The sequence below is a fragment of the Caloenas nicobarica genome, chromosome 4 (assembly GCF_036013445.1).
Source record: "Caloenas nicobarica isolate bCalNic1 chromosome 4, bCalNic1.hap1, whole genome shotgun sequence".
In the NCBI taxonomy this organism is placed as follows: domain Eukaryota; kingdom Metazoa; phylum Chordata; class Aves; order Columbiformes; family Columbidae; genus Caloenas; species Caloenas nicobarica.
In genome coordinates this window covers 73,371,031-73,383,131 of record NC_088248.1, presented here as the reverse complement: position 1 = coordinate 73,383,131, position 12,101 = coordinate 73,371,031, and the positions used below count along the sequence as shown (strand labels likewise).

The 12,101-nt window shown below is 50.0% G+C and overlaps 1 protein-coding gene across 3 annotated transcripts; it reads right to left on the bottom strand.

Moving 5' to 3' along the window:
- Window positions 1–3,329: 3,329 nt before the first annotated feature.
- Window positions 3,330–12,101, bottom strand: THNSL2 (threonine synthase like 2). 3 transcript variants are annotated; one of them, XM_065634712.1, is made up of 9 exons: window positions 12,019–12,101; window positions 11,190–11,417; window positions 10,223–10,417; window positions 9,825–9,977; window positions 8,920–9,150; window positions 7,928–8,076; window positions 5,084–5,209; window positions 3,973–4,112; window positions 3,492–3,848 (listed from the first exon to the last, which is right to left on the bottom strand). In XM_065634712.1, exons 1-9 carry the CDS (start codon window positions 12,059–12,061, stop codon window positions 3,581–3,583), a joined length of 1,533 nt encoding a protein of 510 aa, XP_065490784.1. In that variant the 5' UTR covers window positions 12,062–12,101; the 3' UTR covers window positions 3,492–3,580. The 3 variants fall into 3 exon arrangements, with proteins under 3 accessions (XP_065490782.1, XP_065490783.1, XP_065490784.1); XM_065634710.1 differs by lacking the exon at window positions 3,973–4,112 and having other exon boundaries at window positions 3,330–3,848; XM_065634711.1 differs by lacking the exons at window positions 3,973–4,112; window positions 12,019–12,101 and adding an exon at window positions 11,633–11,725 and having other exon boundaries at window positions 3,330–3,848.

The window sequence follows — 12,101 nt, the reverse complement described above, 5'->3', positions numbered from 1 at the left end:
GTTCATGGAAAACAGCATCCTCATCCGCAGCCCACTGGGGATATGTATTACCCCCTCAATTTTAGCTCAACCAACATTGCAGGCAGCCAGTCATACCATGTCCCCCTTTAATTAATAGCACTCTTAACGGCACTGTTAGTGGCTGGAGTGATGAACCACAGTGTGGCTCTGCTGCTGTTGTCTCCACGGGGTGCAACACCAGGTGACGATCGCTAGCTGAGACAGATGGTTTAGAGGGTAGACCCCACGTGCAGCCAGACAGATCCCAACCCATGCTGGGACAAACACCCCAATCCCTTGTTGGACACATCGACAAATGGCTACAGGACAGCAAGATGCTTTGGTATGTCTAAGCTCTTGGATGGAAACCTCCAGCTGAACCATGCGGAACCCTATTCCTCTATCCCAATACATTGCATTTCCATCCCGATACCTTTCATCTCCATCCCAATACAATACTTCCTACTTGAGGTACTTAGGGGCTAGGACCACATCCCAGCCTTGTCCCTTAGTGTGAAGGATGTCCCAACCTCCAGGGAAACATCCCTGGCAAGACATGGGGTCTGTGCAGACGATGGCCACTGGCCAGTGGGCAACGCTGTCTTCTAGGATGTGTGGGTCAGATCTGCTCAGGGTCAGGAGCCTGAAACTGGAATTTTTGCTGGGGAAAAGTGTGAACAGTTGATGTGCGAGATTAATTATTTCACAAGTCTGACCTGAACAGCTCTGAAAGGTGCAGAAGTAACCTATTGTTAACCCTGGGAACATGTCAAGCTGCCAGAGCTTGCAGTGCCTATTGAAATGTTGAGCAAGGAGGTACCGCCTTTCTGCATGACATTCCCCCTTGTGTTTTCCATCTTTCCATCAAACAAAGCTGGCCTTCCCTCTCTGTCAGACACCTGAAGAGGAGCAAGCAGAGCCCTGAGCACACATTTTGGGGCAGAAGTGGGAGCTCCTGCTGTGGGAGCTGCTGGGGATGCCATGGTCCCTGAGCAAGGTGGTGGGACACAGCAAGCCCATGAGGACAGGTCCATCCCCACATCCCCACACCCAGGCTGCCACAGGCAACCATGCATTTCCCTCTGCGGAAGCATAACCGCCCTGCAAGCCGAGCCTGCCTGTGCTCCCTCCGACTCTGCTCCGGGTGTGAAACAGGCTTTTCCTGCTACACTTCTGCCCTGGAAATCCCAGAGAGAAGTTTTGTATTGTCCTGCCCAAAAAAATATCTGGTTTTGACTGGGGGAAAAGCAGCACCCTCACCCCATAGGGGTAACCTCAGGGATAGCTGAGAATTAAACCCCTTTTAACCCCACATGGGCATTGTCTGATGCCTTCCCTCAGCGGGGCTGGATCCTTTTCCATCCGGCTGCTTGCTGGATGGAATATACCCCCAGGAACGGGGGTTTTACTCACCAAATTTGCTGCTTGCGAAACACACAGGCTGAGAGAGTTCAGGTTGTTCAGCCTGGAGAAGAGAAGGGTCCAGGGAGACCTTATTGCGGCTTTTCAGTGCTTAAAAGGGGCCGATAAGAAGGATGGGGACAGACTTTTTAGCAGGGCCTGTTGTGATAGGACAAGGGGTGATGGTTTTAAACTAAAAGAGGGGAGATTCAGGCTGGACATGAGAAAGAAATTTTTGACACTGAGGGTGGTGAGAACTTGGCCCAGGTTACCCGGAGAGGTGGTGGATGCCCCATCCCTGGAGACATCCCAGGCCAGGCTGGACGGGGCTCTGAGCAACCTGAGCTGGTGCAGATGTCCCTGCTCATGGCAGGGGTGGCACTGGATGAGCTTGGAAGGTCCCTTCCAACCCAAACAATAATTCTATGATTTTGCAGGCCACAAGCCCAGCACCCCTCACCCAGTGCATCCCCAAGCTCCCCGAACAGTGCCCTGTCCAGCCCCTCACCCTCCCGCCTCCCCCTCCTGCTCCGGTCTCCGCCAACAAGCTGGATTTGCAACCTCTCGCTTGGATGTGGAGCTGGGTGCAATTTCAGGCCTCTCCCCCCTCGCAGGGTGTCTTAAGCTATGATTAAGAGCTAAATTACAACCGGGCAGCCGTCCCTGGCTGAGAACTGCAAGATTCGGGGAGGCAGTTTGTTATTAAAGGTGGTGGAGTCCAACGAGTACAACGTGTGCATCAACTAAAGTAGCAGCGGAATATGGGGATCAAATGGGATTGGGGAGTTTCTTATTGACACCACCAGTGACTTGCTGCATCACCCCCCCAGCACAAAGCCATCCTTTGGGGCAAGGTTATTCCTGAGGATAAGACTGTGTTATTCCTTAAATAAAACATATTTTCTGGTTGGTTTGGCTTGTAAAAAGGGGTGAATGATGGCCTCACAAAGCATAGACCTTCCCCAGACCTCATCACCATTTTCCTCTCAACTGCTCCATCCATGCAACTAGTAGAGCTGTCAGCATTAAAAATATTCAGCATCCAAGCACTGTGGGGTTTTTGCTTTATTTTTGACTAAGCTGCTTGCCTTACCCCTGTTAACTGGGATGGGGCAGCCCCAGCCCCTGTCTCGGAGGAGATATGGGTCTCTCCTCTCCTGCAGAGTTTCGGTGGGATGGAAGGAGGCGGCGCGAGGGGAACCGAGGAAAAGGCTGCCCAGGTGCCAGCAAGGCGGCTCGCAGCCCAGGCAAAGCTTCCCACTCTTCCCGCACATTCTGCAACATCCCATGCTGATGCACTTCACAGAATTTACTTTACCCTGCTAAATGCCACTGAACATTCAAATTAATCCTCTCATTATGGGACTTCTTTTGATGTCAAAGGGGAAATTTTTTTTTTATGGCAAAGGGGGATTTTTTCCCCCTGGTGTAATTATTCCTATATTTTCCCCCCTCTTTTTAGGCACAAGAGATCCCTGCCAGATGCATGACTTGTGGAGGCAGCTCCCACATGAGGTATTTATATATTTATATGTGTATGGTGAGAACGTGGTATTGAAAGACCTGAAGTTTCGGGATGAAGGGGAATTTCCCATTTCCTATTTGTTTCAGTGGAAGAGTCTGCAGCAGGCTAGGACCAAAAGCTGTGAAATACAGCACTGGAAAGTAACTCCTTAAAATAAACATGTCCAGGGAAAACTTCTGCTTTTTAACACTATCACTGAACAAGTTTGAATGCCCAGGAATGACTCCTGGCACTGCTTAATTTATAGCGATGGGGAAAGCGGATTCCCTCCAGCCCTGCATAATTTTCCTGTTTAGCATGTTAGGTGCTGCTGAAAATCCCAGCACAGAGCCAGAATCACTGGAAAACACTCAGGAAGGTGGTAACTATGGGTAATGCTAGGAGAACTTTCTGTAAGAGCATGTAATGATGAAACAGGCGGCTTTATTCAGAGTTTCAATCAGTTTTTACGGATATGTAGGAAAAAGAGGATACAATTGCAGAGCTCTTCACTGGAAACATTATGAAATATTCTACATAATTCAATGGCAAAGCGTGTTCGTGCTAGTAATACATTGCATGGAGACGGTAGGCTCCTCTTCCAGTGTAACACGGGGCTCTCCTGGGAATGGAAAATGAGCCCTGGGAGGCACTGACCAGCCATACCCTGGTAGCTCAGGTGCGGTTGACCCCCTGCCCGGTGACCTCTCCTTGTCCTGGGGGGGCTGACTGACCCCCCTGTGCCTCCCACCGCTGTGCTGTGGCTTTGATCCGCTCCCGGAGCACCTGTGCCCAGTCCTGTCCCCGCTCCAGGGGGGTGGACCTGGTCTCCATCGCCATTAAGGCAGTGATTTCGGGGGGTAGCTGGGGAGCCAGCCCAGCTCGGAGCACAGCGTCCTGAAATTTGGCTGCAGAGGCTGGAGCTAAGCAACACCGGGGCGTGCTGGAAAGGAAAAGAAAAGCAAAAAAACTTTTGATGCAAGCAAAACCCAACCTGGAGATGCAGCAGGAGCAAAAGGAGAAGTGATGCTCCACTCCCCAATGCTCCTGACCATGTCTGTCCTTACCCGTCCAGCTGTGAGTAGTGGTAGTGAGCAGCCACGGCAGAGTGGGGACACAGCAGGTAGCGATTTTCCTCCCAGCAGCGCTGCATGGCTCGCACAATATCCTCGTCGGAAGCCGAGCACGAGTGCAGGGTCTCAGAGAGCTGCAGCCCCAGGGGAAATGGGGAGATTTGCTCAGGATATCACCACCCCAGGCGTTCCCAGCAGGGTTTGTGCCATGGGCACTCAGCAAAGCAGTTCGAAATAGGGAGGCTGGGGGATGAGACTCGCCGGGGACTGAAGGAGAAGGGGTTAGTGATGCAGCCAGGGGATGAGGCACTGATGGAAACCAGCACGGGACCAGGGCACAAGCAAGGGGTTTCCATCCCCAGGTGCTGGGAGCGTGGGTGGAGAGGAGCCGAAACTCAGCTGCTCAGCTCCATGCTGCTATTTGCATGCTCCAAGGGAGTTTCTGAGGGCTTGTAGAACCCACCTCAGTGTAATAGATCTTCTTTCTTTGAATAGTGTATTTTTAAGTATTTATTTTGCCCCTGTGCAAGCAGGAGTGCATGACAGGCAAAGGATGCACAGTAGGGGACATCACACATCGAGCGGGAAGAGGCAGGACTTTGCATCTGGCCCAAAGAGCCTCACAATTCAAATGTTCAGTTTTCTTTTGTATTTCTCTCTCCTTTGTGTTTGTGCTCCCATTTGTCACAACACGGAGGCTGAATTGCAGCACCAAACCCAGTACACCCACTCCAAAACACCCCATCAGATTCATGCCAGCACCCACCACGTGGTGCCCTGGTGCACGGCCAATGCCAGAGCTGGAGTGGCCAAGGAAGGAAGAGGTTGCATATCCTACTCAAATAATTGTAGGCATTTTAAAAAATATTTTTGCAAAGAAGAAAGAGCTTTCTTTCAAAAAATATAATTTAAAAGGGTCTTTTAACGTCTCTATGCACACATATTGATATATAGCTTCTCTGGCCTCATGCTAAAATTTTTGGTTGGAAAGTCTCCACCATGATATTTTATTCGGAATATGAGTTGAAAACAACTGGTAACGGTAAATCTCCTTACATACACCCACCCACACACACAGACGGTGCCGCGTGCGTGAGGAACTGACCTTCCTGTGCAAATCCTCTGGCAATTTCAGGCTTTTCAACACACTGAATTGCTCCATCAACATTTTCGTCAGGTGGCTGTCAGAGCCTGAGAGCAGCCAGAAGATCCTCTCCACGTTGTAAGGCTCCTGGGATAATAATGCAACAGGTAAGTAGCAGAAATTCGAGTGTATATCTTAGAGGGATAGCACCAGTGTGGATTCTCTGATGTCTAATTAGGGTTGAGGTCCTATTGCCACCTTTTTTTTTTTTTTCGATGGAGGCTGGGGTGGGCTTTGTGTCTTCCCCTTGCACACCTACATCCTAAGACAAGCCTTTGGGAACCCAATGTCCTTCAGACCTCTGACCTGTCAGAGCAGCCTGCAGTGACCATCAGATTAAAAAAAACTTAATGAAGGGACAACTGATAAATCAACGGCATGACCACATCTGTACAATCACCTTGAGGAACCCGGGCTAATAACACACTATGTATTTGAGAACCAGAAATATCCAGCTGTTTACTCAGTGTTGCAGATGCTGCTGTGAGTCACCCAGCTCCCGCGTGACTTAATGAGACACCCAGCTCCCTGCGGGGCTGACCGATAAGCTTTATGAACATATAAGGTACATATAGGGCCTGACTGGCCCGTACAGCCATGTAGCAATTGGTGTTGCAACATTGCAACTCCATGCAAGACCATGCAGGAGGGTCCCAAACCAATTTCACCGCTCGCTGCCTCATTCCTGCACGCTCACAAGTGCCAAGAAACGTTCATCCAGGTGGTTTGGCCAAGACGCCTTGTAGGGACAGACAGGAGAAGTGGCACCGACTACTGAGTCCTCATCACATCTCCTGGGTTCCAGTGCTGGTTTTGGATAAGCTCTTTGTGCCCTTTAGCAGCTGACAGTGTCCATGACCTTTTGTCTCTCCATCCTGTCCCACCTCAGAGAGTCATCAGGAGTTACTCAGATTTTTGTGTCCTTATCTGGGTGGCTTATGACCCCAGTCCTGTTCTTCATCTTCCCACCATCATTTCCAAGGGCCTCCAGCCTGTAATCTTCAGTCTAGTCTGGGCGTAGCTTGCCCTTTGCTTTAGGCTGTCCCCTGGTTTAGGCTGTCCTCTGCTTCCCAACCTGGCTGTCCTGAGAAGCTACATATCATCATGTCTGGACTTCGGTGACCTGCTACCAGAGGTGCCTCCAGTACTGTCCTCCTGACACCCCTTCTCCTGTCCTTCCTTCTACTGTTTCCACATCCAGACCTTCCCCTTCACCATCCGTTTGTACCAGCCTTATCATTTCCACTATAGATTACTACATTGATAGCAGTAAGTTGAACTGGGCCAGGACACTGGTGTGAGCACTGGCCTTGCCGTTGGTTTTGCCCAGTGCCAGTAGAGTTGTCCAGAAGAACACTGGGGCCCAACTTGAAGGGCAGATCATGCTGGAGACTGTTCCCAAGGAAAGTTTTGGCACATGGACGTGAGTTACATGGTGCTTCCTGACCTCAGGGCCAGAGAACAGCTCCTGGTTGACTTCAGGTACCACAAGGACACTGTCTGCTGTGGTTGTCCTGGAATTGCTCCTGGAATTGCAAGGCTCATTCACACTAGACTTTCTGCTTCATCTTCAACTCCTCAGTTAGTGTCTAACTGGAAATTTTTCTCTGCTTTGGCTTGACTGCAGTAGAGGCAACCTGAAGAGGTTGTGCACTCTCGATTCGTAAAGATTTCCAACACCTGACTGGACAAGCCCTGAGGAATCTGGGCTGACCTTGCTTTGAGCAGGTCCCAACTGGAGACCTCCTGAAGTCCCCTCCAGCGTGAATGATCTGTTGAGCTGTGGAAATATTTGCATAGATGCTTCAGATGTGAGCTGAATGATGATGTCCCACACAGCCATGGAGAAGGATACATCCATCCAGCTCCTTGAGAATCTCTGGACATCACCTCACCCAGCTGCCTTTCCTCATGACCACCAAGTCTGGCACAAGCTTAGGTGCCTCAGCAGACCAGTGCTACTGAAGGGACACAAGAGCCCAACTACTCTTTGAGCTCTGAGGAGCCCCATAAATTTGTATTGCAGGAGGAAAGTCAAGCTACAGACCACAGCAGCCTGGTGATAGGGCCATAAGGACTTCTGCAAAGCACGGCAGTTCCTCCAGGCTCCCAGGTCCTCCCACTGTGTTTGAACAGCTTTTGGAAAATCCAGGTAGCTTAAGGCCACAGTGATACAAACCCAAGTGTTTCACATTTTGGTCATTTGTTTGGAAGTAGATTCAATTCCTGTGGATCACAGGGTAGGTATGAAATGGGAGGTATTTGCTTCCAGGTGTTTGGTTTCTGCACCTTCATGACTTTTCATTTCTGAGGCCTCTGCCTGCCTGCTGAGACTTGTCTTGCTGTGAGCAAACTGCAGATGGCCATAGATGAGGCATTTCTTCTGGGCTTCCCTTCCTTCTTCCTGGTCTCTTCTCCTGCTCCTGGTGGAGCCTTTCAGAAGCACCAAAAAAGCCCTTGAGACATGATGGGCTTTATAATTTTCTAAGTCTCACATTTTCAGAAAAAATGTCCCTCTCTTGCTAGCTTTGCACATAATGAAACCCCAGAAACCCAGCATTTAACAATGAAGATTACTAAGTCAAGCCCTGAAAAGTGAGGAAGAAGGTGTTTGATCTATCTCAGCTCAGCAGTCTGCAGCATAAATGCTGAATATGAGTCACACCTTTTAATGCATTGCTGAAAGGCATTGCCAGCAGCAGAATTATGCTCTCATAAACCAGGTAAAACAGAGTATGAGGAAAAAAAAGTTACAAAAATACATAATATTTGGTATTTTTGCATTTTGATCAATCCTTTACACACCTGAATATCCATGGCTGATGCTAACGTAGCCTTCACGCTCTCTGACAGTGAGAGATCTCCATGTTGAACAGTTCTGTGAATTATGTCATTGCTGTTAACAACGGCAACAAGCCAAACTGGGAGACCCATTTTCTGGGCAATACAGCCAGCTAGAAAAAAAGTGAAAAAATATGTGTGTGCTTGATGAAGAAACATTCAAAGGAGATTTAGTAAAGAAGTCACTGTACAAGTTGATTGAGCATATAGCTCAGAAGCAGACACAAATGGCAGTCCCCAACAGATGCTGAGATATCTGCCTTTAATGTTTTGATAGAGCACCAGGGATGCGATGCTCCACCTGCCATCGAATGCTGACCTTTAGGCATCTCCACATTTGCAGATGGATGGGCAGGGGAGGTCAGGCAGCTGCTGTTAAAACACAGGAGATGAAGCTTTTGGGCTCTTGCAGCTTATTAATGCTGCCTGAGATGGGCAGTCTGGAAATACAGTGAATGCAGTTGAGTGCATGGAATCCTTTATTGCTTTCATGAAACTGTTGTACGCCTGTTTTGGGATGGAGGCAATCAAGGACTCACATTTAGAAGGCCAGACTATGCAATTAAAAGTGGTTCTCTTGGCTGCGCACTACCATGCAAACCAGAGTAGGACCAGGCAGGACTCCACACCTCCGTTAATGTCTCACTTAGGAAATCAGAGCCACAGTATTTTCCCTCTTTTCTGGATCAAACACATTCTGTCCTCTTCTAAAGTGACCATCCTCGAGATAGCTACAGTCATCATCAGAAGGTGGTTTGAGATTTTCTGCACCTTGCATCAATGACAGCTAAATGAGTAATAACCATGTATGAGTAATAAAATATAAGTGGTTCTGAAGAAATCCTACCAGACAGTGGGTGTTTTAATAAATAACAATACCCAGCATCTGCAAAGTGCTTTCAGTCCATAGGTCACAGCGCTGTCTTCCCTATCTAACCTATCTTTTTTCCCTTCACCTGTGATATTTCCTCCTCCTCCTGTTGGCACAACAATTTCCACCACTGGCAAAGGGGTGGTATCGAGGGACGGAGCACACTGAAAGTAAGCGTAGAAGTGGTGAGCGATCTGGACCATAATCCTAGACCAATTGACTGAATTCAGGCTCATCAGATTGTATTTTCTGGCAAAATCAACATCAGCGAACAGTTCCTTGATCGGCTCATCGATTTCATCACTGTTCCCATGAGCTGGCAAAAGGAGAAAGGAAAGATTAGATCTGCCAACATCAGCGCATCAGGCACAAAGTATTTCTGCTCAGAAATAGCGCCAGTTTCAAGCCGTAGGGTTTTCTGGGGTGTCCTGAGCTGCCCGTCTGCCTCAGGGGTTGTAGGAGCCAGGGGTTGAGTAGCACCACGTGGATGCTGGGTGGTTTCTGCAGATGTTGCACTCTGGGATCTTGCTTATGCCAAGTATATATTTGCCGGGATAGGCCAAGGTGAGACCTGTTTGAGCAGAGGAGTCCACGGGACAGTTCGAGCACCCCATGGTGATCCCCACCATGAGGCTGGTGAGATGGCAGGGGATGGACCACCCATGAAGGTGAGGGGACAGAGGCAAGGTGTGACTCTCCATCCTTTTAGTGCCAAGAAGTGGTGCTGAATTCAGTGCAACTAAACACCAAGCACCTGCATGGAGGCAGCTCTGATCTGTGGTCAGGAGAAAAGGAAGCCTTGAACCACTTTTCATCCAAGTGGGGACATCTAATATAGGTTCCTGTTAGCTAGATATCTGGGCACGGTGGCCATGATAGCAACGACCCAGCTGGCTGCAGCTGCTAAAGCAGCAGCCTCCTGAGACTTTTTAGGGTCACAGTTTTGTCACAGCAGGGCCATAAAGTAGACAGTGCAACAGCAATCCCTACCAGCAAAGACGTGGACGTTGTCTTCAATGACAGTGGTCATCTGAAGTTCCTGTATCTGAGTGCAGAGGCCCTTGGGCAGCAGAACGAAGATGTCCATGTTCTTCTGCCCTCTCACGCTCTCGATGGCCGAGCTCCCTGTGTCCCCTGAAGTCCCTGTTTCGAAGTGAGGGAGAGCCAAGAAAAGCAAAAAACTGATGCATCAGTCAAACCCGTATCACTGCAGAGATGCTCCATGAGATGTTTTTGGCTAGATCTGCCACCCTCACATTTCCCAGAGACCACTCACCAGCTACCCACGAGGCAATACCACCCTGTGGCATGGGGAGGGCAGTGGAATAATGGCTCTCAAGGTAAAGACCTGCCCAGAAGTTCTACCGCCCACAAAGAGGCATACTCACCCACCAGAATAGTGACATGCTTCTGCTTTTTCTCCAAGAAGTACTGTAAAAACTGCCCCGTACAGGACAAGGACAGATCCTTAAATGCGTAAGTAACCCCATGCCAGAGCTCCAACACATTCAGCCCGTCCTTCAGCCTGGACAGATGGACAACGTCCTTGTGCCTGAACCTGCTGAAGGCCCTGTCGATCAGGTCTAGAGGGAAAATGGTTAAAGAGGCTGTTAGGTAGAGAAGTATTTTTTTTCTGAGCAACATGTTCTAGCTGAACATGTCCCTGCTCATGGCAGGGGAGTTGGACTAGATGATCTTCGAAGGTCCCTTCCAACCCAAACTATTCTATGATTCCTGCATCTGTGCTCTTCATGTTCCTGGGAAGCTTTCTGCACAACCAAAGACTCAGTTGCTGGAGAGATGACAGATATCCAACAAGTTATTCTTAGTTATTAGGAGTAAAACTTCTCAGATTTATTATCTTCAATAGCTCTATGGCAAGAGACCCCAGGGGACATCTGACACAACCAGAGCAGACTGTGTTAAAATATAAAATACAGGAAACTGGAATTTTGTTATAGCATGCTGTTTAGACAGAGGTTGCAGGTGCCCTCTGGTGGAAGTGATAGCTGCTAAATGTTAAAAACATTAAAAGTTTGATCTCAGTGAGAGTGTGGGGCAGCAGAGAGCTGTGGTGTCAGGACAGGTCTGGAGCCCATCGGAGCAGCAGAGTCCCTCAGCAGTGAGCAGGACCACAGCATCAGCCATCCCTATTGCGCAGGGGACACCTTTTCCAGAAGATAACAAGCCCCAGCAAGGTGACAGAGAAGAAGAGGATAGAGAAAGGAGCAGGCAACGGTGCAGCACTCCATTCTCTGGGGGCTGTGAAGGGGCGAAGGCAGACAGGTGTATCTGAACACCCCAAAATCCTCGTGCGCATTGCTGCGAGCAGCTCCCCGTGTGGTTGGGGCTCACCGTTGAGCGTGTTCCGCGGGATCAGCTCAGCTGTGATGAAGAGGGAGCAGAGCTCCTTCACCAGCTCCCGGTAGGAGAGGCGGCTCCATCTCCGCAGCGTGTCCCGGTCCAGCGAGGGGTAGTGCTGGGGCATGAAGAGGCCCCCATCGGGCGTGTAGCCGGAGAAGAGGGCTCCCTCGAAGTCGACAGCCCCCACACCTCCCCGCGTGCTGATGTACTCCATGGGTGCTGGGGAGGCACCGCAGTCAACGCTGGGACCCCTGAGCATCCCCCGACTGGGGACATGCCCACATCCCAGGCTGACTCCCCCCGAGACTTCCCATGTGGATGGGCAGAGCTCCTCAGGGAGGAAACCACCCCCTCCCAAAAAAAAGCCACGGGGAGCAGGAGCAGCCGGGGCTGGAGGAGGGTGCACAGGATTTTGCACGGGGTGGAAAACCTGCCTGGGATTCATCCCGAGGTGGCTGGAGACTCCTGGTCCCGCTTTCCCCGCGTCCTTCCCACCCTGCCCCGGAGACACTTCCCGGCCTGAGCAAAAGCCCTGACGGCGCAGGAGTCGCTGCAGAATCACGTCATGTCCCCTACGGGTTATTTGCAAAAGCTGGAGCATTAAAAATAGAATTAAAAAATAAATAAAAGGAAATAACTATGTTTTCAGAGCAGGCTGATTCTGTCCAAAGGGGTTAAACTAAGGACAGGATTTAACTCAGTGTGGGAAAGGCTGAGCTAATTACCCTGGATTCATGCAAATCCCACCGAGCAGCCGCCAGCGTTGCTGGGAGAGGCCCCCCCTCACCCCAGTCCCGTGAACCCCCACAACTGTTCTCACCTCGGGCACTGGGGTTAATTGTGCAGCCCCTTGGCACAGCCATTGGCCACTTGACCCCACGCAGAGACAACAAAGCAGCTGAG

Bases quoted from the DNA above. Each gene is read 5' to 3' on its own strand.
- THNSL2 (XM_065634710.1), bottom strand. From the start codon at position 12,061: ATGGCTGTGCCAAGGGGCTGCACAATTAACCCCAGTGCCCGAG. The intron at 9,151-9,824 runs GTAGGGATTGCT...TCCTTTTGCCAG, and splicing joins CAACGTCCACGTCTTTGCTG to CTCATGGGAACAGTGATGAA. The intron at 8,077-8,919 runs GTGAAGGGAAAA...CTTTTTTTCTAG, and splicing joins AGGAGGAGGAAATATCACAG to CTGGCTGTATTGCCCAGAAA.